At 42.1% G+C, this 26348-nt stretch overlaps 1 protein-coding gene across 1 annotated transcript in view; it reads left to right on the forward strand.

The window, feature by feature from the left end:
• The window catches only part of tln2b (talin 2b), a 76281-nt gene that overhangs the window by 36669 nt on the left and 13264 nt on the right, over positions 1 to 26348 (forward strand). Inside the window, exons 7-44 of the mRNA XM_054619266.1 lie at positions 1404 to 1531; positions 1841 to 1904; positions 2106 to 2210; positions 4213 to 4368; positions 4999 to 5100; positions 5189 to 5265; positions 6389 to 6572; positions 6930 to 7043; positions 7468 to 7576; positions 8215 to 8423; positions 8657 to 8755; positions 9316 to 9483; positions 9835 to 10129; positions 11284 to 11450; positions 12098 to 12226; positions 13314 to 13427; positions 13572 to 13685; positions 13808 to 13942; positions 14160 to 14288; positions 14402 to 14504; positions 15471 to 15679; positions 16088 to 16207; positions 16391 to 16588; positions 17075 to 17214; positions 17736 to 17829; positions 18284 to 18373; positions 18491 to 18613; positions 19227 to 19370; positions 19594 to 19779; positions 19908 to 20048; positions 20762 to 20943; positions 21652 to 21784; positions 21898 to 21999; positions 22120 to 22290; positions 22690 to 22836; positions 24439 to 24540; positions 24669 to 24788; positions 25349 to 25495. Of these exons, the coding sequence (XP_054475241.1) occupies positions 1404 to 1531; positions 1841 to 1904; positions 2106 to 2210; positions 4213 to 4368; positions 4999 to 5100; positions 5189 to 5265; positions 6389 to 6572; positions 6930 to 7043; positions 7468 to 7576; positions 8215 to 8423; positions 8657 to 8755; positions 9316 to 9483; positions 9835 to 10129; positions 11284 to 11450; positions 12098 to 12226; positions 13314 to 13427; positions 13572 to 13685; positions 13808 to 13942; positions 14160 to 14288; positions 14402 to 14504; positions 15471 to 15679; positions 16088 to 16207; positions 16391 to 16588; positions 17075 to 17214; positions 17736 to 17829; positions 18284 to 18373; positions 18491 to 18613; positions 19227 to 19370; positions 19594 to 19779; positions 19908 to 20048; positions 20762 to 20943; positions 21652 to 21784; positions 21898 to 21999; positions 22120 to 22290; positions 22690 to 22836; positions 24439 to 24540; positions 24669 to 24788; positions 25349 to 25495 (5250 nt within the window). The remainder of the gene's footprint in view (positions 1 to 1403; positions 1532 to 1840; positions 1905 to 2105; positions 2211 to 4212; positions 4369 to 4998; positions 5101 to 5188; positions 5266 to 6388; positions 6573 to 6929; positions 7044 to 7467; positions 7577 to 8214; positions 8424 to 8656; positions 8756 to 9315; positions 9484 to 9834; positions 10130 to 11283; positions 11451 to 12097; positions 12227 to 13313; positions 13428 to 13571; positions 13686 to 13807; positions 13943 to 14159; positions 14289 to 14401; positions 14505 to 15470; positions 15680 to 16087; positions 16208 to 16390; positions 16589 to 17074; positions 17215 to 17735; positions 17830 to 18283; positions 18374 to 18490; positions 18614 to 19226; positions 19371 to 19593; positions 19780 to 19907; positions 20049 to 20761; positions 20944 to 21651; positions 21785 to 21897; positions 22000 to 22119; positions 22291 to 22689; positions 22837 to 24438; positions 24541 to 24668; positions 24789 to 25348; positions 25496 to 26348) is intronic.

Here is a 26348-nt window from a genome sequence, read left to right on the forward strand (position 1 = left end):
TGAGAATACTTCTGTGAAACTTGGATAAAGTTTCTGCATCCAACAGTATTTTAGTTTTAATCAGTGCTACAGCAAGCACATCTGAGTTTCTCAAAACCAGGAAAGGCGTGAACTGGTTTCTGAAATCATATTTACATAAGCAAATGCACAACTACGATACTCCAAAAACATGGTAATAACATATTAGTGTGCATATTAGTATCTACAGCAGCTGTGCTGTACTCAACGTTTCTGTGCATCTGTGGGACGGATTGTAAAATGAATGCAAACCCCCAGTGAGGCTATTGCAAACCCCAAAAAATTGGGGAAATAACTGGGGTTTTTAACCAATCTGTGCATAGCAGGCATACTTGATTGAAAAAAAATATTTTACACTGAGTTCTTCCTAGCATCTTGCTTCACAGTAATACCGTCTAGTGAACATTGTGTAGCAGAGTGAATGGCATGTGTGAGGGCTAATTTTAGAGTGTCTTGTCTTCAGTCAGAGCTTACTGTATGTACTCCACTGTGAATTGCACTGGGGAAAGGAGTTGATTGTGAGTGGAGGAGATTGTTGTCCTCATTACAGCAATAAGCTGCTGCTTAGTTTTTGCATTGATGTAATGGGACCTAAGAATGAGTCGAGTCCACGCCGTGTGATATGCTAATGCAAAAAACACTGATGGGAGTCTCTCTCACTGGCAGCAAGGCCTCTCTGCTTTTGGAGCCATTAATTTTGCAGCAGAGAACTAGAACGAGGGAGTGAGAGAAGAGCTGACTGCCCCCTGGAGAACACAGCACACACTGGCAACCATTTGAAAGATGTCGAGAAAGGTGTCTCCCTTTCCATCTGCCTAAATGGGGAAGATAATGTCCACAGCCTGGCTGAAAAAGCATCAACCATAAGTGATGTCCCAACAGCACCAAACAAGGCACAAGCCTTCTCCTTCTGTCTTTTCTTTTTTGCTCATTGGAAAATAAATCCAGTCATTAGATTTCTCAACATCATATTCAGGGCCATTCTGTAATGTAAATGGGATATTGTGAAAGACTGATACATATCTGTAATGTGTTTTCATTTTTAATAACACTTAATGGGCTTTGATGACAAATTTTCAGATCTGTTACATTTGAAAGCCAGCAGAGCGGCTTTTATTGTCACAAACAAATCTTATTTGGCTCCCCTGTGTGGATGAGTCTCAGTGATGATGTAGCTGCTCCAGAAATACACTTAGTCATTCACTTAGAAGACATCCTCGCTGAAGCCACACTGCATTCAAAGCACACAATGATGTGCTCATTATGGAGCTCTGTGGGGTGAATTCTGGATAATTTCCATGCCTTTGTAGAACTATCCTTTTCCTGGATGTGTGTTTTTGCCTCTCACTTACTCCCCCCTCCCTCTCTCATCATGTCTCCTTCAGGCCAGGGATGATATATTGAATGGATCCCACCCTGTCTCCTTTGATAAAGCCTGTGAGTTCGCAGGCATCCAGGCTCAGATCCAGTTCGGACCCCACGTGGAGCACAAACACAAGCCCGGATTCCTGGAGTAAGCTTTCCTTATCGAAAAGATGCATTAACATCAACATTCACTGTAACTCTGTACAGCATGTCGTACTTTTATACGTCCATTTCACAGCTGTGCATACACAGTGGTTATCTCCTGCTTCAGTACAGGCCGTTGCTTCAGGGATTTCCTCCAGTGGAAAGCTCAGGGGTGATGTCAGCTGTTACAACTGTTTTCTGATATGTAGGCAGTAGGGCAAGAATGACCTCATACGTGGAGGTATGTTAACAGAAAAGGAAATGTCTGTAGCTGAAAAGAGTAACCATTTAAACATGTAATTTATCTCTGTAGCCTGAAGGAGTTCCTACCTAAAGAGTACATCAAGCAGAGAGGATCTGAGAAGAAAATATTCCAGGTATGTACATTACATGGCTGGAATGTTGAATTTGAAAGAAAAAAATATGTGTTTGAAACTGTGTGTGGTCCCTGGGAATTACAGTCATTTTTTCTATGTTTAGGCATGAATTGGGCAAAATACAAAACATATATAACACATAACTTATGTAATGATCAGTCAGTCAAGGAGGTGGAAATCTGACTTGTATTATTTGTCCAGGACCATAAAAACTGTGGAGAGATGACGGAGATTGAGGCAAAAGTGAAGTATGTGAAGCTCGCCAGGTCCCTGCTGACATACGGAGTGTCCTTCTTCCTGGTAAAGGTAAGAGCTAAAACCATGCTACTTTAGTTTATTGCATGACGTAGGCCCTGGTATTTCAAACGTATTTGGAAGAGAAAACAAAGGGGATGAGTAAAACCAAACATCCATTGGTTGTTATAAACGTCCATCAAAGTTTACAGACAGGCTTTCTGGCACCTACCCTGCTAGTTTTACCTCCATAAAAAAGTGGCAGATAAACGGTGAGTGTGATTGTCTGGCCACTTGTGTTTCCTGCTTCATTTAACTTTGTTGTAGTAAAGGGCCACATTTGCAGGTCTCAGCAGTTAACTCACAGTACTTAAAGAACAATGTTATTATAACTGATATAAATGAGGGCTAAAGATACGAAAATAAAACCAGGGTTTCCCTTTAGTAATTACTGAGCAATATCAATTTAATGATACATCTGGTTATAGAAAAACAGGCGCATAATGCTGCTGTGCTAATGAGAGGCAGCTGTGATTATAAAGCTGCTCTGATATGCACTGTGCTGTCAAACAGGTAGGAAAGCTTGTTGAAAACAGAACAAAACCCCATGATCACAACCAATCACAAGCCCCAGTGTGGAAGCTTGTGCGTTTTGCAGTTCAGCAGCACACTCTGTGCTGTGAAATACTTGTGACAATAGCAATTCTGTTCTGTTCTGGTTTGGCGACCACAAAAGTGGAATGGAAGTGCCGCATGCGAACGGGATGAAGTCGCACCAGCAGGCATTATAAAAGCTCTCTGACAGCAGCCCATTTGGTTACGAACTTGCAGGGAAGAGGGGAAGAGTGGAAGCGTTCACTTGTCTGCTGGGGTCTTAATGGGCGATAAATGGAATCTTTGGCTCTGTGATTTATGCAGACTGCAGGGTTCAGATTATCTTTGTGTGCGAATGGGAAGAGTGCGTCTGCATCAACATGTAAGAGCGATGTCTGCGTTCGATGAAGAGATGTAGCGATGGAGATTTCAAGACTCTGTTAAATAATTCACTCCAGCTGCACTCTGCTCTTGATGCTAGCAGAGGCGAAAGCACAGACCTGGCCTTGTCGAAGCACATCTGAGAGTGTATTGTAACCTTCCATTTCTCATCTGTCAGTCTTCAATCACTGCAGGTTCTAGGTTTGCAAGCCCTCTATTGCTATGATTTTGACATTTATGGAAATACTGTACATTGAAGTAAATGAGCCTGTAAATGTGTGTGTTTGCAGGCATGTACTTCTACTTCTATTGTACTTCTATTGTGATTTCTTGCAGATTTTCCCAACAATAATCAAGGTCAATCTATTTAAAATAATAAAATACCTCAGCTTCCCACTTCAGATTACAAAATGTAACTTCCTGCTTAAATACAGCCTTGATAATAATGAAGTTCAGTTAACGTGACCTAAAACAATGGAAGTTTTTAATAAACTTTTGTACAAAGATATCATGAATACTGGGATAATGTTATCTGTCCTTGTGTTTAAGAGCCCTCAACCTGGAAGCCGCTCTACTTGTTGGCCTTTGTGATATTCTCAGAGCTCTCAGTGATTAAGAAAAAAAAAACAACGAAAAACAATAGCCTCTAGACATATAATGTACGTATTGTAAACTCCCCCGTCTCTACAAACCGATAATTTTGTGTCGTCCTCTGCACCCCTGGAGGGGAGCCAAGTGTAGGCTCAGTCTCTGAAGTGAGCTGTAATAGATTTTCCAGTGGGCAGAGAGTAGAGGACACCATAGCTTCTGAGGCAGGGAGCTTGTGGAAGCACCATGCTGTTGTGTGCTGACAGTGACTAAACCCTGTGGAGACCCTGCTCAATAAAGCAGCAGTTAAACAAGGCCCAACTCTGCCGGGTCAGTTCACAGCTGCCCCTCTCCTCCTCCAAACAAGGCTCTAAGCCATGGACACGGCGCGTATTACCACAGCACAAACAGAATGGCACAACGTTTTTTCTGCGTTCTCGCCTTGAATGAATCATCTGTGTAGGTGTGAAGCACTGACGTAAATGTTGTCTCATGTTTTGCTATCTGACAGGAAAAGATGAAGGGTAAAAATAAGCTGGTCCCGCGGCTGCTGGGAATAACCAAAGAGTCAGTGATGCGAGTGGATGAGAAGACGAAGGATGTGGTGCAGGACTGGCCTCTGACAACAGTCAAGAGATGGGCTGCCTCCCCCAAGAGCTTCACCCTGGTACTGAGCGACTCTCTGCATGAAGTTCTCAGTATTACTCACAGATGGAAGATGTTATGTACTCCTTATTCTATGCACATATTCAGTTATTCTGTGAAAAGCCTGATTTACACGGCCCTGCATCCCATTTTCATCATTTCCCAATAAAAACAGCATCCTAAAAATTGTTGAGACCTCAGACTCCAATATTGAATGTTTTCAGCATGCTAGCCAGCTATTTCATCTGAGTTAACAATAGATGCCTGGGGAAGAATGTGCAGAATTTAGATGTATTATTTATCTGAAAGCTTTTTCAATTTTCTTTTCCAGCTGCTGGCAACAGTACTGTCTGTTTTTCTCCCATATTGGAAAGGAGCACTCCATTTAAAGATTAATAGATTATGCAAATTAAAAAATATATACTCTAAGGTATATTTGCCAACATTGATTTAAACTGAAAATATTCACCCTAGCGTTTTCGTAGACTGCTTTGAAGTTAACAGTTTGGTATTCACTACATGTCATTTTTAATCAGTTCTTTGGAGAAATAGGATTGGCCATAGAAGCTTATTAGGTATGGAAGGTTTTAGCTATGCAAGATAGATGTTAAATATTGCCCTGAATCTCTGCTGTCTTTAACACGTTACATAGGATTTTGGAGAATACCAGGAGAGTTACTACTCCGTCCAGACTACAGAGGGGGAGCAGATATCCCAACTTATTGCTGGATACATTGACATCATTCTTAAAAAGGCAAGTAATTAAGAATGTACTTTTTGGTATTAAAGATACATTCAGCCTATATTGTTGACTGTAAGGTCCGTTGCTCTTCTTTCTACAGAAGCAGAGTAAGGATCGTTTTGGCCTTGAGGGAGATGAGGAATCAACCATGTTGGAGGAATCAGTGTCCCCTAAGAAGTGAGTAGTGCTCATGTATTATCTACTGAAGGAGAATGTTTACCATTCTGATTCAGCAAACAAAAGTCTAGTTATTCTTCATGAATCTAAACCTCACTCTTTCTATTTGTGCATGTGATTACATTTCTGCCAGCAGTATACCCCCAAGAGAGAAAATGTTAGAATTAAACACAAAAACAGCACTTTGAATTAAAACATTGTTCTGGATATTCAAAAATACAATCTGCTAAATTGCCTACTTGTAGGATTTTTGTTTGTGCAGACCAAAACACGACACCTGCCTCAGGCTTGAGACACAAAATTATCATCTTATTTCACAAAAGTAAGCTTTTTCATTTAGAAGTTAAGATATCACGCAGGTAAATAAATCACCTTGTTAAAAGCAGTTTTATTCATTAATTTATATCTCCCAGTTGGATGCCGTCTCTCCTGATTTCCCTGTGTAGCTTAGTAAATGATGTAAATGAAGGTAATGCTGATGGACCGGGGCTCTATCACACAGAGCTTGGAAATTTGTTGTCAGTGGAAATCCACATGGCTCTTAACGAAACCACTCTCTGGCAGAATGGGGCATCACATTCCTGCTGCTTATGAGCCAATTGACTCATGTTGTGGTTCTCAACACAAAAACATAATTGCTGCCTCTCAAAACAAGCCATAATTAACCAATAGAGTCAGGAGCATCTGTTGAGCTGGGCAGGAAAACTGATTTTTTTTTCCCCTACAATATTTTTTTTTTCTGACGATGCCAACTCAACGTGTGAACAGTTGTTTTCGTTATAATTGTTTTAATTATAATTTTGTCATTTTCGTCGTCTAAATTACAAACAGTTGCTTTATCATCTGGGACAATTATCTTCATTTAAAGATACACTCACAAGTAGCACGAGGCATAAAATTCAACTCCAATGCAACGCCTCTATACACATACAGACTACGCGATTCTTCACCTTACTGTAAATTACTGATCTTCCCACTACACACATGCTTTCATTTAGATCCTCAGGTCCTTAGGTGGGACTTCATCATGTGCATGTATGTTGAATACACATACACACTGAAATAATGTCACGATTGAAATGTGTTTAATTATGAAATTAAACATGTCCTATCTCTGTGTCAGGTCCACAATTTTGCAGCAGCAGTTCAATCGAGTGGGCCGTGTGGAGCATGGCTCGGTAGCACTTCCAGGTATAATCCGGTCTGGGTCTATTGGCGGCCCTGACACCTTCAATGTGGGTACCATGCCCTCCGCCCAGCAACAAATCACCACCGGGCAGATGCACAGAGGACACATGCCCCCACTGGTGAGTAAGAGCATTTGCACTTGAAAGCAAACATGGCATCCTGGACAAATGACCCGTTCCCCTGTTGTCACCATATTTTGACATGAAATGGAAGCATCCAACTTTGGGCCAGTCTGTGTGATTTAAAATACTGTGTGAACCCCAAAAACTGCACCGATGGAATGAGAAAATGATGTAGCTGTGCTCGGTTCTCTAATTTTATCAGAACACAGTGTCAAGGTACATCATGTAAATGTGATCTGCAGCCTTTGAAATACTGCTTGTGGTCCCTGCTGTCAACAGTGAACATTATGAGGAGGGAAATAGACTGCTTTTGTCATTTACTCTTGGTGTTTCTCTGTTGCTTGTTGTTGCCAGAGTCTGGCCCAGCAGGCCCTGATGGGGACCATAAACAGCAGTATGCAGGCTGTGCAGCAGGCTCAGGCTGACCTGGGATATGTAGATAATCTGCCTCCACTGGGCCATGATTTGGTAAGTCTCCCTCCTAGTTACTACACAGTTTAGAGAAATATTTTAGAGTAGATGCAGCACGGATAGATACACTGTACTACTCCTCCTCCACATCGCATCATTTACAGAAACCCCTTGAGTTCCACTTGTCGAACACTAATGAATGTGTGCTTACTGATATTGCAGCCTCTGGTTTTCAAAGCAAAGACAGATTTGAAAGAATTAAGCATTTGCATCACATCAAAGTCTGTCATATTTCTCCAATATAATTAGGATACCGTACTGACTGTAAATATAGAGGCTGGATTTAATGCTTGAGTGTTTCCAAAGCCGTAGGCGTTGTACAGCCCTAGTCCTTTAATCCTGCATGAGAAAGTTTATTTGAGCTGAAAATCACCTACTGTAATGAAAGCCAATAGCTCTCCTCTTCCTCCTCCACCAAAAGGCATCCAGAGTTTGGGTTCAGAACAAAGTGGATGAATCCAAACACGAAATCCACTCTCAGGTTGATGCCATCACTGCTGGAACAGCATCTGTGGTCAATCTCACTGCAGGTGAGTGCCCAGGAGAATACTAAACAGCTTCAGTGTTCATTATCAGCTCCAGAATTCTGTTTTATGAAGTCTGCGCTGGACAATATTGTGAAACAAAGTTTATCTTTACATTATCGTGTGAATCAATATGTCACTCTTAAGCCCTCAATGATGATGATGTTTTAAATAAAAGTGCATTTCAAATTTTTTACCTGATTGGTAAAAAAAAAAGTTTAGTTTAGTTTTAAAAAATCAGGTAATACCTCATTTTTTTAACTAAAGCTCAACTTAGTAGCTCAACTTACTGGCAGTGTCTCTTTCTGCTCCCCTTGTCTCTTGGCAGAATGCCAGTCAAGTCCCTGCCAGTCTATTGTAGGGTTTTAATCTTACCTTGCCATCTGTTTGGTCGCACTTATACTCCCTCCACTTGCTAATTCAAATTTTTGTCCTCTTCACGGCCACTTGCTTCATCAACGTGCTCATCACCGTGGAGCCATCTCAAATAGGCACAGATTAAGACACTGACACTGATGTGTGTGTTATAGCATATGACACGCACGCCGCCCCATGGATTAGCTAAATCAATGTGGCAGCAGCACAACAAATTGAGATACACAGCAGACGTGTAGTTTGTAGTGATGGCGCTCCAACTTTCACAGGTGAGCCCACAGAAACCGACTACACAGCAGTGGGCTGCGCAATCACCACCATCTCCTCCAACCTCACGGAAATGTCCAGGGGTGTCAAGCTGCTGGCGGCATTGATGGACGATGAGGTGGGCAGTGGACACAAGCTCATGGGCGCAGCCAGGATGCTGGCAGGAGCTGTGTCGGATCTGCTCAGCTCCGTTGAACCTGCAGCCGCTGAGGTGAGATGCCCGCTGATTATTGTACTCATTTGGACGTCACTGTAATCCTGGTAGCCACAAAGCCCCAGACTGTGTTGAGCTGCATGTTGTGATTTTTGATCAATGTCCCAGTGAAGATGAAGGTATTCTGGGATGATTTTTGATCCAGAAGTCTGTTTTAGATAATTCATGTAGGCCTGTTTGAGAACGGGCCGGGCCAGAGTAATGGATGTGATGATGTCATTCTCCCACAGCCCAGACAGACGGTGCTTACTGCAGCAGGAAGCATCGGTCAGGCCAGCGGGGACCTGCTCCGTCACATGGGGGAGGGCGAGACCGACGAGAAGTTCCAGGTTGGACATCGCCCACTCACTGTTCCTATGACACTGCCGGCCAAACAGGAAGACACACACATAATCTCAGGCCACCATTAATAATGTCAATACACACTCAAGAGTTTATTATTAGAATGTTTCTTCATGTGAATTTTATAACAAAGTGTCAGAGGGTGAGTTTTTAGTTGTAAAATGATAATACAGTGTCTCAGACATCCATTATCTCAAGGTTATCTGTAGCCTTCAAGATCTGCCTCATTTATGCTTTTACACTGAAATTAATTTACTTGCCACATACACATCTATTGTCTTCTCATTGCCTTGATACCACTTGTGTCCAAATTGCTTTGCTGTATAAAAGATGTATTTTATTATTCACCTCCTAAAATGAATACTCATGCCCCTTGCTTGAGGTATTTTAACTGTTACAGTAATGTTATTCTTTTTGCATTAGATGTCCAGTATTCACACTATTTCAACAAAATTTGTTAAAAACATTTGCACTCTCCTGGTCCCTTCACTCACATGTGCACAGCTGTAGTGTGTTTCAGTAAAGGACATTGATTTATATGTTGCAGGACACTCTGATGAATCTGGCCAAAGCAGTGGCCAATGCAGCTGCTATGTTAGTCCTGAAGGCCAAGAACGTGGCCCAGGTGGCTGAGGAGACCATGTTGCAGAACCGGGTGATCGCAGCTGCCACTCAGTGTGCCCTGTCCACCTCACAGCTGGTAGCCTGCACCAAGGTACCAATCTAAAACTTGTTCATCTCAGTAGCCAAGTAGGTAAAGGACATACCAAAAGGCAGGAAATCATCAAAAATGTGTGTATGACTCTGGATAATGCAGCTTTGTTAGAGTTAACTATGAAAATGTGCAACATTAAACTTGTTTAAAATTCAAAATCAGGACTTTGTGCCATATTTTGAACAAAATAAGTGACTTATTTATCAGAAATGACTGAATGACAACTTAACTTTAAATTGTCTAAAGGCCTGAATTATTGTATGTTACTGTGATAAAGTCTGTCTATTATCATAATAGTCTTCAACTCTTGTAACTAGCCTCAGTTCCTGCTAATGACTGTGTATGGTGCAGGTGGTGAGCCCAACCATCAGCTCCCCAGTGTGTCAGGAGCAGCTTGTCGAGGCCGGGAAGCTGGTGGACCGCTCCGTGGAAACCTGCGTCAAGGCTTGCCGCTCGGCCAGCGACGATGGCGAGCTGCTGAAGCAAGTGGGGGCAGCAGCCGGTGTGGTGAGCCAGGCCCTCAGCGACCTGCTGCAGCACGTCCGCCACTACGCCAGCTGCGGAGAGCCCATCGGACGTTACGACCAGGCCACAGACACAATCATGAATGTGACAGAAAACATTTTCACTTCCATGGGGGATGCTGGTGAGTACAGAAAGAAGTACTCAAGGCCAGAGAATGTTGTGGGTAATGTCATTAAGACATTGTCTGGATTTGTGTCCATGTTAAGTGATCTAAAAATCCTGTGAACTCAGGCTATTTGTTATGGTTCAAGCCATGAGGCTGAAGAAATTCCAAACCCAGCAAATTCTCAAGGGGTTGTAAGAAACATGTCATCCAAAACCACCACAGAGCTCTCAATCTGGTCTCAATCAGAATCAGGGAGGCTTTGAAACTTAAAAGGAAACACATGAAGAGGGGCATTTTTGGAGGGACAAACTTTTGACTTCCTATAAATCAACAAGAAAAAAAAAGAGAATCGTGTTGCAAATGATCAGCATTCAGTGATTAGAATCCATTCTACAGTGTATTGGTAGATTCCCCAAGCCACTGGATGTAGGTTGTAAGGCACCTAGATGTCTTGTATTGCACAGACTTATTTTCAGCTGGAGGTGGGTGTTTGGGAAACACAGTTTTTTATAGCAGATGTGTGGGGAGATGTTACATATATTGCAAAGACTCTGATTTGTGTGAAAAAGGATGACTCACCTTCAGCTACTTATTAAAGTGAATGAAGCTGTGATTGGGACTAAGCAAGACTAGGACACTTCTAGAAATGTCTTAGTGATGCAAAAGGGTTGGGTGACATGATAATATAAACCATGAGCTATCATTCATTTGTCAACTGTCAGACAATCCATTATACCTTTTCGTTTTAAAATGGTTGTCCCTTTAATATCTCTGATTGTATTAAGCTCAGTGTACAGGATTTTTGTATCAATTAAATTCATGGTGTATTTTAAAATATTCATTCAAGTCGCCTGATTATTCAAAAATAGACATTTTCACTGGTAATTTTATCTCTGCAGCCTCAACTGAATATCCATAAAATATAAAGGCTAAATGGATGATGATACCTCTAAAAATGTAAACATCACTTTCAAAAAGTTCTGGCACTCGAAATGCATACAAATCTACCGCAGTCTGCAAAACAAACAGGTCTCATTTAACAACATCAAATCAGCTTTAAAGCAAAATCTGAATTTCACCTGTATTATGGGCTTGTATTTGTGCTGCTATCCTAGTTGTGTGGTGTATCTGCCCTTATGTACTTACTTACTTACTGTATGTGTGAACAGGTGAGATGGTGCGTCAGGCCAGGGTGTTAGCCCAGGCCACCTCTGACCTGGTCAATGCCATGAGATCTGATGCAGAGGCAGAAGTTGATGTTGACAACTCCAAGAAACTTCTGGCTGCAGCCAAACTTTTGGCTGATGCCACAGCTCGGATGGTGGAGGCTGCTAAGGTAACAGTGTTTCATTTTCTTAAATACCTCAACTTAAAAACCAAATGTTTTTTGCTTTCTGTCATAATTACATTACCTTTTCTTTAGTTTAATTAGTGCTTTAAACCTAATGCATAATAGTTGTTAGTTAGTTTAATCCCATTACATAAATTTGATCCACAACTGTGGACATTGTGCATTTTATTCCGTCTTTGTCTTTTTCTATCAGCACTGCCATGTTGTTCTTGCATATCTAATTACCTACTGAATGCATGCAAACATGCACTTCTTTAGCTACCAGCATCGTTTCACATTCTAAATAAAAGGGTCCAGTATCAGTGGCTCTTAATAAGCCCCTGGTACTGTCGAGCAGGATGCTATCAGTGTAAAATACCCAGACAATCGCAACGCTGCCTATGGCACATTAGATGTTTTTGATCTGTGACACATTAATCACTACAACGCTGCCATTATCAAAGAGGAAGTGGGAATCTTGCACTGACGGTTACCTTGGAAACTGCCAGAAGCAGACAGAGCTAAATGCCTATTTGCATCTATTGCACAATGATATGTAACCAGAGTTCTTAAACTTTCATTACTGAGCTCTGAATAGCTGTTGTTATCTGTTGTATTATATGTATCATGGTCTTGTGTTCATGTGCTCTCAGGGGGCGGCTGCTTACCCAGAGAATGAGGACCAGCAGCAGAGGCTTCGAGAGGCAGCTGAAGGCCTCCGTGTTGCCACTAATGCTGCAGCTCAGAACGCGATAAAGAAAAAACTGGTCAACAGGCTGGAGGTGGGTCAACAGAGTGAACGCGTTCTCATCTATATGTTGTTCGACCTGGATTAAAACACAACACTGCTCCTTGTTCCTCCAGACCAACAAAGATATCACATACATTTCTCTTTCCTACATTTATTCATCTCTTTATTATAAAGATATTAGAAATAAATGGAGAATTTATACATTAAGCTAAAGGAAACATATGCCAATACCGATAATGAAATCCCTGCACAAATGTAGCCCATTTGGTACATTTGTCAGTGTTATTTCTCTTCTCCCGTAGCAATAAGCTATAAATCCCATTAGTGCTGTGAATGAGCTATCTGAGTGTAAAGACCTGTTTGGGCCTTGGTATCAGCTTTCCCCTAATGACTACCCCCCCACCCCAGGAGCCCCCAATGTTCAATTTCCTAGGCACATAAACTATGCATTACCCAGGGCTGGGATCAGCCTGCTATCAGACATATATCTCAGTCCGCCTCCTTGCATCAGATGGTCACAGTAATGGTGCTAATGGTCGCCTCCATCAGGGAAATGTGTGAGCCATCGAAGACTAAAGTGTCATTATACTGCAAGTGTGCATGTCACAATTATCACTGTCACCCCTTAAGACCCCATTCATTTTACCTGTTGTCTCCTGACAGCCTGCCATCCAGCTGCTGTGCAGCTGTGCACATGCTTTTGGTAGAAATTGCTTCTCCTACCTATCATGTCAGATCTACATGCAGTTCAGTCTTGGTTTTTTTTCTCTCAGTATAATGATATCATGTGTTCTGGCTCTCTTTTATCTTCCTCGCCTTCTCATCTACTCAACAAGGAATGTCTTTTCCCTCTGTTTTCGATCTTGTCATCACTTCAAAGCTAGACTTGTGTCTATGAGTTAATGTGAGCTAAGCAATCTGTTTTCAGTGCTTTAGTTTTGGAAGCATTGCAAGGGGAAAGAAATGCTAAATATCCATGAAATAAAGATTGAGCACTGCAATCCCACCCATTTCCCTCTTCTTAGCATAATACTGCGCAGAGCAAAAGTTAATGTTACTCTCATCCTTCCACGCTCTTACTTTAGCTGAAATGATTTCCATTTGTATCAACTGAACAGATAGCTGCTAAGCAGGCAGCGGCTGCTGCTACTCAGACCATCGCAGCTGCCCAAAATGCTGCTGCTTCCAACAAGAATACCGTCTCACACCAACATCTAGTACACAGCTGCAAGGTAGGATCATGTACTCTTGTAACTGATGTATTAACAAATATGAAATAATTTAATAAAAAATCCTTATAATGTTTATTCTATGCAGCTCTCTCAATCATGATGATGTGGATATGAATCATACATTATTGGTGTGTTTTAATGCAGGCGGTAGCAGACAGCATTCCCCAGTTGGTACAGGGGATGAGGAGCAGCCAGGCTCAGCCCGAGGAGCTTGGTGCCCAACTAACCCTCATCATGGCCAGCCAGACCTTCTTACAGGTGAGGCCTTTCACCACAGTCAGCTACTATCAAACTCTCTGTCATCAGAAACACACACACAAAAATCCTTCTTTAGTGCTTATGAAGTGTTGTTGTTGTTGTTTTTCTGTCACAATGGTCAGCCTGGCAGTAAGATGGTGACGTCTGCAAAGTCAGCAGTTCCCACGGTGGCTGATCAGGCTGCTGCTATGCAACTGGGACAGTGTGCCAAAAACTTGGCTACCTGCCTTGCCGAGCTGAGGACGGCAACCCTGAAGGTATCTAACACTGTTAGAGAAAGCAGGAGTCATCTCAATGATGTAGGAAATGTGTCTCTATCCATTGTTTGTTGTAAGGCTGCACTTAGGTAAGCCCAGTTCTTTGATCTCATTTAGAGATATCATGCACAGCATATAAGCCGGCATCCTGTCTGCACTGCATAATGGATGGCTGCTTGTGAGTAACATTTACTGTATGTGTGTGTGTCGTTTAAAGGCGCATGAAGCCTGTGGTCCACTGGAGATCGATTCAGCCCTCAAAACTGTACAGACCCTGAAGAGTGAGCTTCAGGATGCAAAGATGTCCGTCATTGATGGCCAACTCAAACCTCTTCCTGGGGAGTCGGTCAGTACATAGCTGTAGAAACACCTGCTGTGAAGTTTAATTTACATACTAACACGATGATGAGATCAGCTATGAATCAAATGGTTAATTTGTCTGTTCTTTTGCTCCCACAGCTGGAGAAATGTGCTCAGGATTTAGGAAGCACGTCTAAGGCTGTGGGCTCCTCTATGGCACAGTTGCTGACATGTGCTGCACAGGGAAATGAACATTATACAGGTAAGAGAAGTGCATTCTACGTACACAGAAAGCAGGTCTCAGGGGCTTAAGTAGCTGTCTAGCGTAGTTACATTGCCAGAATGGATGGATATAATACATATATGTGGATTGCTGATGGTGCATTTTAATAAAAAAAATGTTTCTTTAAATTGGGCCAAGTGGGAGTGTGAGGATAAAGCAGGCAAAGGAAAAGTATGACTGCTGTGTTTGTGCCATCACTATTGCCTTAAACTTAACCCATTTGAATCCAGCATGGCTTGGCTGTTTTGTCGTCAATTCTGGCTCAAATTGAGGATCTCAGGGGAGGAGAGATGAAGACAGATAGAGAAAAGAATTTCCAACAACGAACGCTCAGAGGCAGCACTTCATGCTGTGGCCCACGGTGCTGCTCGCTACTCATTAATCTTATTTTCACTAGATTTAACATTCCATCAGCAAATGGATCCAATTGGCTGGTTAATGCAATTTGATGCAATTTGATGCTTTTCTTCTCGGCTCTGTTTATAATAAGCTAAGGGCACCTCCCATGTGGAGCCATATTTATTTTATTAACTCATTTATTTAAACAATGAGGGCATTTCAGCGTCACAGTTTGTTCTTAGTGTGGTACTGCTAGCCCCTGCCAGCTGATTTGCAAAATGCATTTTACAATTGCATTGACGGGAAATGCACATACCTCTCAGTTAGTATTGCTTAAACAGGACTGCTGCAAAGTAAAACTATTGAGATTGAGATTAATATTTAGTTATACGTCAGTTTCAATTTTTATAGAAACATTATTACTTAATCTCACTACATAACATCATATTTCCTCTATATCTGTTGAATATTACACCTGTGTTACATGTTATGTATATGATGCAGCCAGGCTGTATCTTCACTTTCTAGTATTAACTGATACTGTTGTTATGCTGATTTGGTTTGAACAAAATCACACAATGCCATTTCAATATTGGTTGTTTGTAGGTGTGGCTGCCAGAGAAACAGCACAGGCTTTAAGGACATTGGCTCAAGCAGCCAGAGGTGTTGCAGCAAGCACCAAGGAGCCTCAGGCATCAGCTGCGATGCTAGACTCAGCCCAGTGTGTGATGGAGGGCTCGGCCATGCTGATCCATGAAGCCCATCAGGCCCTGGTTCATCCAGGAGACGCTGAGAGTCAGCAGAGACTGGCACAGGTAGTAAAGCTCCCAGTTATATGTATGATATTCATATAGCAAACACATTGTTCCTCTCTCTCTCTCTACCAATGATTTGTAAAAATGTCTTCTTTCCATAACTATCATCCCCTCTAAGCTTTGCTATTTTCACTCTGCTCTGTCTCCTGCCTGTTATTCCTCTCTCAGGAGCGGCAGAGTAAAACTGATCATTCTCTTGCAGCCCTTCGGGGGATAAACATATTGTTTGGCTTATATCTGTGACAGCAGCATAAATTAGTGACAGGGATTACTGTGCAATGCTGTGAGCCCAATTTGCATTTGAGATGTTTTTCCCCTTATAGCTTTGCTCTGGGACTTTGTATTGTGCATCACATTGTTAGAATGACTAATGGCAGTGCATTGACGGAGCGCTGTGCTGTTTTTCAGGTGGCCAAAGCAGTGTCACACTCCCTGAATAACTGTGTGAATTGCCTGCCAGGCCAGAAGGATGTTGACATGGCCCTCAGGAGCATTGGTGAGGCCAGCAAGAAACTGCTGGTGGACATTGTGAGTCCCATCTTAACTGGTGGATTTTTGACATTTAGTGTGTTTGCACTTACACAAAAAGATCCCTACTGAACAAAATAAAATAAATCATATACCATCCCATAACCGAACAGGTTATTTCCATCTGACTTTGACTTTGACAACTGCAGTGTGCCCTAATTGATGCATGTCTTGTCTTTGAAGCTCCCTCCCTGTAGTAAGACATTCCAGGAGGCCCAGAGTGATCTGAACCACACAGCCGCTGAATTCAACCACTCTGCAGGCGAGGTCGTCCACTCCTCTCGTGGAACGAGCAGCCAGCTGGCTGCGGCCTCAGGGAAGTTCAGCCAAGACTTTGATGAATTCCTGGATGCTGGCATCGAGATGGCAGGACACACCCCTGTAGGTTTCATGATCATACCAACCACCTCCACATTGAAACAGTTCAATGGTAATCCACTGTCAGCAGTATTTTACACACAGAGAGGAGCGATCTAACCCTGATGGACAAACGCACAAACCTTAAATGCTGAGTGGCCAAGCTCATAGATTTGTGTCACTTTATGTCCTAAGCTGTTAAAGTAATTTGTTAATTAGACCTGTTCATCTAATTCATATTTAGATGTAATGAGCTCTTGTGATGTTCTTGTTCTGGCTCTTTTGCTCAGTCATTTGCAAAGTTTGTCTAGGATTGGAGTTGATGTAGCATGACACCCAGCTTTAATCAGGCTCAGCGGCCTGCTGAGTGAGGAAAGAGGATAGAGATGATAGAGAGTCTTAAATACATTCTTTACAATACTTTATCTTTTGACAGCTGTTGCCTAACAGTAAATACTTAAAATCCATCTTAAAAATCACCTGTACATCTATTTTTCCTTGTTTGTGCAGAGCAAGGACGACCAGATCCAAGTCATTGGTAATCTGAAGAACATCTCCATGGCATCCAGTAAGCTGCTGCTGGCTGCCAAGTCTCTGTCAGTGGATCCAGGTGCAGCCAACGCTAAGAATCTTCTAGCTGTGGCAGCAAGGTGCGATAAGATGCAGAAAGCACCTGATATGTATTACACATTTACTTTTCTCAGTGTTTGCTGGTAAACTGATCCAATTTTTGTCCAAAATATGAATCCTGGTCCAGAATTGAGCTTTTTTACAAAATGAAAAACTCTGATATTATATTTAAAAGTCACAAAAATTCTACCTGATGTATCTGTACGCCATTCCCAAGCCGTCTCAGTTTGGCAGTGCTAGAGGAAGTATGTAGTGAGAAGCCAACAGCTGGTCCCATAGGGCTTTGGGCCTGACTGACTTCTCTCTGTCTAATTAGGAAGATGGAAGCCTTGGCTTGGGCCTGTCTGTGCTCAGCAAAGCTGAACACAAACTCAAGACAATCTCGGCACTCCCCTGTTAGTCTATCGCAGCGAGAGGCCAGCAGTGCCATGCTTGAATAGCAGAGCTTAAAGCATCATGTGTGATGGAAGCCAGGCTGTCAGTGCTTGCAGAGGACACATGTGAGAGCTAAAAAGCCTGTGTGGCTGCCTGTGTGTTTCAGGGCAGTGACAGAGAGTATTAACCAGCTGATCACGATCTGTACCCAGCAAGCAGCAGGACAAAGGGAGTGTGACAACGCCCTGAGGGAGTTGGAGGTAGCCGTCCTCACATACACTGTACCACACACAGACTTTCCTTCTCTTCAGGCCTGTTTTCTGTTGCCTGTACATGCCTGTCTGTTTTTAATCAGGGAATTAGATGAGTTTTTCACCCTTCCCTTCCAGCTATTATCATTACTCGCATAGAGCCATTGACTGTATATGGACATGAAAATCATAACTGTACTTAGTGCATTAGTGACACTGGTTGAACCAGAGCATTTTTGCATACTGAAGCTTACATTCACTTATACTCAAGTAACTGAGCATGTCAATAGGTCTGTGCATTTTAAAAGCTTGATTTTCTTTGTTTTGTCAAGGCAGTATGTATCAGCTTAATTTACATTTCAGTGTTTCTTTTCTCTAAATTATATGGTTGATAAATGTGTAATATCATAGCAGGGATGTGGTGTGTCCATTGTAGCTTCACTTCCTATCTGTCTGTGTACAGGCTGTCAGAGGTCTCTTAGATAATCCAAACGAGCCTGTCAACGAACTCTCCTACTTTGACTGCATCGAGAGCGTCATGGAGAATTCAAAGGTACTGGCTTTCAAAATAATTGTGGGAATTCTATACTTAAACTGTCAGAGATATTTTACTTAGTAGGCAGATGTGGATCTCATTTGTACACGGTTTCTCCATCTCTGCATGCCTCAGGTCCTAGGAGAGTCAATGGCAGGTATTTCACAACACTGTAAGACAGGGGACGTGGTGGCCTTCGGGGAGAGCGTGGGTGTGGCGTCCAAAGCTCTGTGTGGGCTGACGGAGGCTGCAGGACAGGTGAGATCAAAGCATGGTGCTAACTACTCACCCTCCGTTACCAGGCTTCCGTTTTCTTCTGACCTCTTCTGCACTCTTTTTTGCTTACCTTGTTTATTTTTTTTTATATATGCTTGGAATTAATTACGTTACATTTCAATTAGAAAACAAATTGTTGAGCATTTTTTAAAGGTTGATACAGCCTTCTAAACAATATATGAAAGGTAATGCAAACATCTTGACCAGGTGAAATCCAATCATAGATGGCATTTAGACATTTGGTCGTGAAAGTGAGCCAGTTTCATTGGAGGTTTTACAGACTCCCTCTCCTAAAGCTGTAAAATAACATCCTCACTTCCATGCAACATTCAGTTGCCTTGTCTGGAAAAGGGCACCCTCTGACAGATCTTTTGTTCCTTCTGAACAAAGCTTATGCCCGATGTATACAATATAAATCTATGTAGGGATCTATTCATGTATTCATTTACTTATGTATGTATATATCAGATAATGTTGAATGTGGGGGGGGAGCCTGTCTGTGATAACAAGTGTAGTCATGGAGGACAATAAAGCACCTGTCTAGTGGCAAACTGATACATTAATATAACTCTGTTTTTTATTGTCTGCCCTGTAGGCCTCTTATCTCGTAGGTGTGTCTGATCCCAATAGTCAGTCAGGCCACGAGGGGCTGGTGGATCCCATCCAGTTTGCAAAGGCCCACCAGGCAATACAAATGGCTTGTCAGAACTTAGTAGACCCAGCCAGTAGTCCCTCACAGGTAAGAAGGCCCATGTGGGGCTTGAAAACATTACAGGACCATTCCCTGCCATATGGGGTCTGCACTATAGAGATCTCATGTGACTGTGATTAAACGGCTCATTAAGTTTGAAAAACTTAAAATCGACCCGAATATCATAAATTATTTTCTCTACACACCACACCGGAATGCCTCATTTCATACAAGTCTACTTCCTGTTTGTTGATGTTTCTTTGTTCATCAGATCTTGTCCGCAGCAACAATTGTAGCCAAGCACACCTCGGCTCTCTGTAACGCCTGCCGCCTGGCGTCTTCTAAAACCTCCAACCCTGTAGCGAGGAGACAGTTTGTCCAGTCGGCTAAAGAGGTGGCCAACACCACAGCCAACCTTGTCAAAACCATCAAGGTCAACTCCCCAACTGATCAAAACGTTGAGTGTAAATTTGTTACAGAATTTTTTCGTCACGTGAGAAGCTGTGAAAATGTGTGTATAATTCAGCCGCTTACAAAAATATGACTGAAATGGGCAAATACTCATATGGCGTTGTCTTGTTTCAGGCCTCAGACGGGGATTTTTCAGAAGATAACAGAAACAGATGCCGTGTTGCTACAAACCCACTCCTTGAGGCTGTAGAAAACCTGTCGACCTTTGCCAACAACCCTGAGTTTGCGAGCATCCCAGCGCAAATCAGCAATGAGGTATTCATCCATTTTGATGTTTGTTTGTAACGCCCTATTTAGAACATTCTCTCTCATTCTTTCCACAGTTCGTCATTATTTAGCTGAATGAAAATGAATGGCAATCTCCCATCAGGTTCTCAGAAACATCCTATTAATCATTATTTCCTACACATCCTACAGAGGATCTTGAAGCTTTTCTTATAGAGATTTCATGAATAAGTTTGTGACTTCTGCACTCAATCCCCTTCTAACAGACGCTTTTATATGAGCCAACACATAAAGGTTTGTACAGCGAACATTGGGGGAATTGGATTGAGGTCCAATTTTCCCTTTTCCTTTAATGTCAAGAAAAGAGTGGAAAAGATGGATTTCTCTTTTTCAATCCGAGTGGAGCAGTTCTCGCACAGTCCTCTAAAAGCTTTATGGCTGTAATCTGTTGGAGGGCAGTGTTTAACGGCACTCTTTCTCAGCACAGCTGCTCTAATCTTCAGCTTGTTAATCTAATTGTCGAGGGAGGCTTTGGCTCGGATCATAAAGACTGAAGGTGTTTCTCCCTGCATCTGTGTAAAGCTGTCTTTCTAATCTCATCCCTCTCTTTGATTGCACCTTTGATCTCTTCAAGGTAGTCAAGGAATATTAACAACTCTGTCATACCATTGTGTCTAGCTCTTTGCTGTTGAGCTGCTACCTGGGCTGTTGTTTCACGTGCCCTAATCTTTTCATTTCCACAGGGCTCAGCAGCTCAGGAGCCTATTGTGCGTTCAGCCCGCTCCATGCTCGATAGCTCCACTTACCTTTTAGAAACAGCCCGCTCGCTGGTCCTCAACCCTAAAGATCCTCCCACATGGTCCATACTGGCCGGCCACTCCAGAACGGTCTCTGACTCCATCAAGAGTCTCATCACCTCCATCAGGTTAGTTTTAATCCCACCTGCAGCCACATTTGTCCCTGCAGGATTATCCTGAATCAAAGTCTGTAATGGTTTGCTCACAGTTAGAGGGAAAAAAAATGTTTCTGAAGCCAGAGGGCTTATGCTATGATATATGCTCAGCTAAGCAATAAATTGCCACAGTTGTTAATGTCTTTTGAGATTCCCGCTGCCTTGTAATAGAATAGAGAACACTGTGGAGCAGAGGTGAGATGATGAGCCACGGTGGCTCTGCAACACATTTTAGCAAAGGTAGTTCCCCACCCACTTCTAACTTCATCATCAATCTCCAGATCAGATGAATACATGGTTGCCTGCTGACCTCATGGTGATGACAACACCAAAATCCCTGTAAAACCACAACTTGTCTATTTTTACATTTGATTAAACAAACAAGATATAACAGGTTCCTCAGTGATCTTAAGAGGTTTCTTCTAACCTTTTAAACTGTCCCTCTGCTCCCAGTGTGTATGCGGAGCTAAGCTAATCGGCTGCTGCAGCTTCATATTTAGTACAGATATGAAAGTGTTGTCAGTTTTCTCATCTAACGTCAGAAAAGTGGGAAAGGAGTACCTCTCAAAACTATTTCTCTCAGTTAAATGGGTTTTTTCCCCCCCCATTATTGATACTGTAAATTGTATTCTATATTTATTGTACAATAATGAATGTATTTTTTAACATTTCTGATGATAGGGACAAGGCACCAGGACAGAGGGAGTGTGATTACTCCATTGATAACATCAATAAGTGTATCCGAGACATTGAGCAAGCTTCCCTAGCTGCAGTTGGGCAGACCTTGCCCTGCAGAGATGATATCTCCATGGAAGTGAGTTCAAGTACCCCATCAGCTCTATCTTGTCTGACAGAAAGAACTTAATGGGATCTGTAGTCTTTCTGTTGTGACTTATACAGTAATTATCTGCCGCTGTAACTCACCAGGCACTCCAGGATCAGCTCACGTCCTCTGTGCAGGAGATTGGGCATCTGATTGATCCCGTCTCCACGACGGCCCGAGGCGAAGCTGCCCAACTCGGACACAAGGTGCTGGTCTGACCATATATCCCTTCATCCCCTCTGGATTTAGAAAGATAAAAAAGATTCTGTCTGTTTTCTATGTGATCCAGCCCTTCCTCAGACACCTCTCTTCATCCGTTCTTGCAGGTGACACAGCTGGCAAGATACTTCGATCCGCTCATTGTGGCATCGGTGGGCCTGGCCTCTAAGCTGCACGACCACCAGCAGCAGATGACCATCCTAGACCAGAGCAAGACCCTGTCTGAGTCTGCTCTGCAGATGCTCTATGCTGCCAAGGAAGGGGGTGGAAACCCAAAGGTACTAAGCAGTTCATATAGCTGCAGTGTGTTTAGCCTACCATGACTACTATTTCAAGGGTGACCTGAGAAATTTAACTACATTTCAGCAGGTCAAGACAGTAATGCAGTCATGTTTTTAAAGGGTTTATCTTTCTTTAAGAAAAAACTTCTGCCTCAAGTTTTACTGGTGTAAAGCGTGTGAACTTTATTACATGTTTAACTTGGAGTTTGAATTATTAGAAAGTAGAGTAAGTCAGTACATCAGCAAGAGTCCAGCCTGTTGGAGTGTCCTCTAGTGATACACTGTGTACTTACCAGCTGTAGGGACACTCTGGAGCTGTTGTCAAGCTGATCAATTTCCTTCTGGCTAGACCAAGAGAGTGTCACAGAAATGTTAATCAGCTGACTTTGTCCCCAGGCGTCCCACACACACGATGCCATCTCCGAAGCAGCCCAGCTGATGAAGGAGGCCGTAGACGACATCATGGTGACTATGAATGAGGCCGCCAGTGAAGGGGGCATGGTCGGGGGCATGGTGGAGGCCATCGCTGAGGCCATGGGCCGGGTGAGTAAGGTTGTGTTTGTGTTTTGACAGAAATAGCCTGTTTGTGTGATTACATCTCATGAGAAGTCTGCTCAGGTGGTTTTAAATGGATTTCAGGTTGACACTTATTCCCCATCTTATTTGTCTGAAGGCAAAATGAGCCTTCCCTGAAAGAGTTATTCCACAGTGACTGTGCCGAGAGTGTGTCCTTGTCAGTGACTCTCATTAGTCCAGTAGATGACAAGTTTTAAATCCACAGCCCGCTGGTGCTGTTAGCTGTCACTCAACCTTCTGGGGGACATATCACTGTGCTGACAGCACAGTTAATAATCGACAATGATCTGCTCATACTCACACTTGGCTCAGATCTTATCCTTCATTTTTATTTTTATTCCTTCGTTTTCTATTTCTTATTTTACCCTCAGCTTAAACATAACAGAGCAACCGTCATTTAAACACCATTAGCATATATAAACAGGCCCTATTTTACAAGAATGCTAACATAAAAAGGGTTTATATGTTCTCACTAATGGCTTTGTAATTGTTAAGAAATCTTATATCAATTAACATGTTGTGCTACAAAAAGAACTTGAGTTGCCAAATGGTGCACATCCAATATTGGTATTGGCAGCATAGTCTGATTTATCTTTGTAGCGGCCTCTAAACTAATCTTTCTTAGTTTGGACTATCCCCTACAATAATGTGCCTTCTAGATTAAGGCTTCATGGTGTCAAGGTAAATTTATGAATACGTTATTAAAGTTTTCAGCTGCAGACGATAGTTTATTGTAATGTGAGAAAATGCTTTTATTAATATCCATCAAGTTTGCCATCATAAATGTATTAAACATTATATGTTTGGTCTATAGCCTGACCGATACTGGATTTTGATACCAATAATGGTATTTGAGAGTTCAAAAATCTGATAACCATGATGTATCAAGGTGTTAATTTTTTTTATATAAGCCCAAAACAGACACATGCAAAAGGATTTCTTTAAGATTATGACTGAGATATGTTTTGAGCCATTTTTTAGTTGAAAACTACAATTGCTGTCTGGATGAAAAACTGTGTAATAGAGACACTGTTAATAAATCATATCTTGGGCATTTCTGTACTACAATTACTTGCTACTTATCAGCCAACACATACAACAGAGAGATCGCTTTACAATAGCTAATATTGGAGTATTTATTGTCCCTTCATGTTTAATGTTCGGCCTGCTCTCCCAAAAATGAGAGGGATAAGAAAGTCAATGCAAGGGGTCCATTTGTAATAACTGCACGAAACAAACAAGTCAATCTGCATTGGCAGGTGATCAACCAAAACAATACTTCACTTCATTATACACTGACAACCTGGAACCAAAATATAATACTAATCCGTAAAGCATTAATTATATAATACAGAATGTAGAATAATATCATACAGGAATTCACAGCTTCTTACATATGTGTTCCTTCATAGTTTGGATGTCTTCAATATTAATCTACAATGTAGAAAAAAATAGAATTAAAATTAAGAAAAAACATTGAATGAGAAGGTGTGTCCATACTTTTGACTGGTACTGTAGGTTAGCTATATACTATGTACTATGGATGGACTAAAGGGCTTCTCTTCACAGCTGGATGAAGGAACACCTCCTGAACCTGAGGGCTCCTTTGTGGACTACCAGACCACCATGGTGAAGTTCTCCAAAGCCATCGCTATCACTGCTCAGGAGATGGTAAGATATTCATGCCTCACTCTGTGTGCTTTCCATCATATTTCCAATCCACCATGACAATATTTGTCAGTAGAGCCACAAAACATTAATCTGATTCTGCCGATGATGTATGTTCTGTCTGTCGCCAGATGACTAAGTCAGTAACCTGCCCTGAAGAGCTTGGCGGCCTTGCATCTCAAGTGACCGTGGACTATGGACAGCTAGCACACCAAGGACGCCTTGCTGCAGCCACTGCCGAGCCAGAGGAGGTAAGAAGCCATGCTCTCTGTCCTATGGAGTACACAGGGAAAATTACATACATAAAATTTGGCACATCAAGCCATAAATCTTTTTGTAATTCATCACCTGAAATGTCTCAAAGCTGCTCCCGACTTTGCGAGATCAAACTTTAAAATACCCTTCCTGCACCCATTTATCTCAGCACCCACATAGTCTTTTCTTAAATCTTTTCTGTGAAGTCCAGAGGACAAATATGTGTAGAGACATTGCACTAATACGGACACAGCTCTTATCAATATCTTGTATATAACAGGCTGCTAGAGACCCTACTGGTTACCATAGCGACTTGTGCCTCTACAAGTGTAAAAGCCTATAGGGATGCTCATAATGAAGTACCACCCACCCGTGAGTCTCAGTCTGTAAATTGAAGGAGTAGTGCCAGCATTTCCTCTCTGAGGGTGCTCGATATCATTGTTCATCCACCCGCTGGACAAGAGACGAGCCAGTTTATGACATGATCAGAATTGTGTAGTACAGTGACACAAATGAAAAGATGGATGAGATCTAACTCAGCTGGTTATGCTTTCAGGTTGGTTACCAGATAAAGACACGGGTGCAAGAACTGGGCCACGGCTGTATCTACATGGTCCAGAAGGCTGGATGCCTGCAGCTCAGCCCCACTGACAGCTTCTCCAAAAGAGAGCTCATCGAGTGTGCACGCGCAGTCACAGAGAAGGTAAGCTATGTGGACTGAAACTGTTTTTTTGTTATGGTAATGTCATGCATCTGTCAGTGCAGTTGAATAAGATGATAGATATGATGATATAAGTGTGTGCAACTCCAAGATTTAAGAATAAGCTGTTCAGGAGTGAATCATTGATTACTATACTCTAGAGTATATGACAGGTTTGCTTTGTATTTAAATTTGTATTCATTATTTTTTTATTAAGGTTCAGCTTTAGCCTTGACGTTGAAGTAGTATAGAATCAGAAGAATATAGGGTTAATGTATGCTATTTTAAGTAGTAACAACTGGTGCTTTACTGTATTATTGTATCATTCATGCAGGTCATGAGAGCATGCTCTCCTGATCGCCCTCACACTGTGCAGTTAATGATAATACTAATGTCTTCCTGCTGCGACCCTGGAAGCAGCTAACCATGCTGCTCACACATTAGAATTTATTTCCACTTTGAGGCAGGATTTGATTCAGGGCTCATACTTGAATCATTTATATTATTAATTATAATTTGTGGTCTCATGTTTGCTGATTAAACCTGTGCCTCTTTGAAATGCACCTCTTAGGGCTTTCCTTTTATTTAGGAAGGATGGGCAGACAGCAGTCTTTGAGGGAGATGCCTGATTTGCAGAGTCAGGCTCATTGGCTTAAATGTGATGGTGCAGCAGACTCGGATTTGATGTTTAACCCTGCTGTCTGTTTTACTCCCTTTAATCCAGCTCGTTCCGATCTTACATTCTAAACATTTACAACTTCACTCAACTGATGTATAAATGTTCTGAAAAATGCGCATGGCGTACAGAAACAAGGGTTATTTTTAGCTGTTTTTACACCTCTGTAAACAGCATGTT

This window comes from Anoplopoma fimbria, chromosome 19, assembly GCF_027596085.1.
Source record: "Anoplopoma fimbria isolate UVic2021 breed Golden Eagle Sablefish chromosome 19, Afim_UVic_2022, whole genome shotgun sequence".
Lineage (NCBI taxonomy): Eukaryota > Metazoa > Chordata > Actinopteri > Perciformes > Anoplopomatidae > Anoplopoma > Anoplopoma fimbria.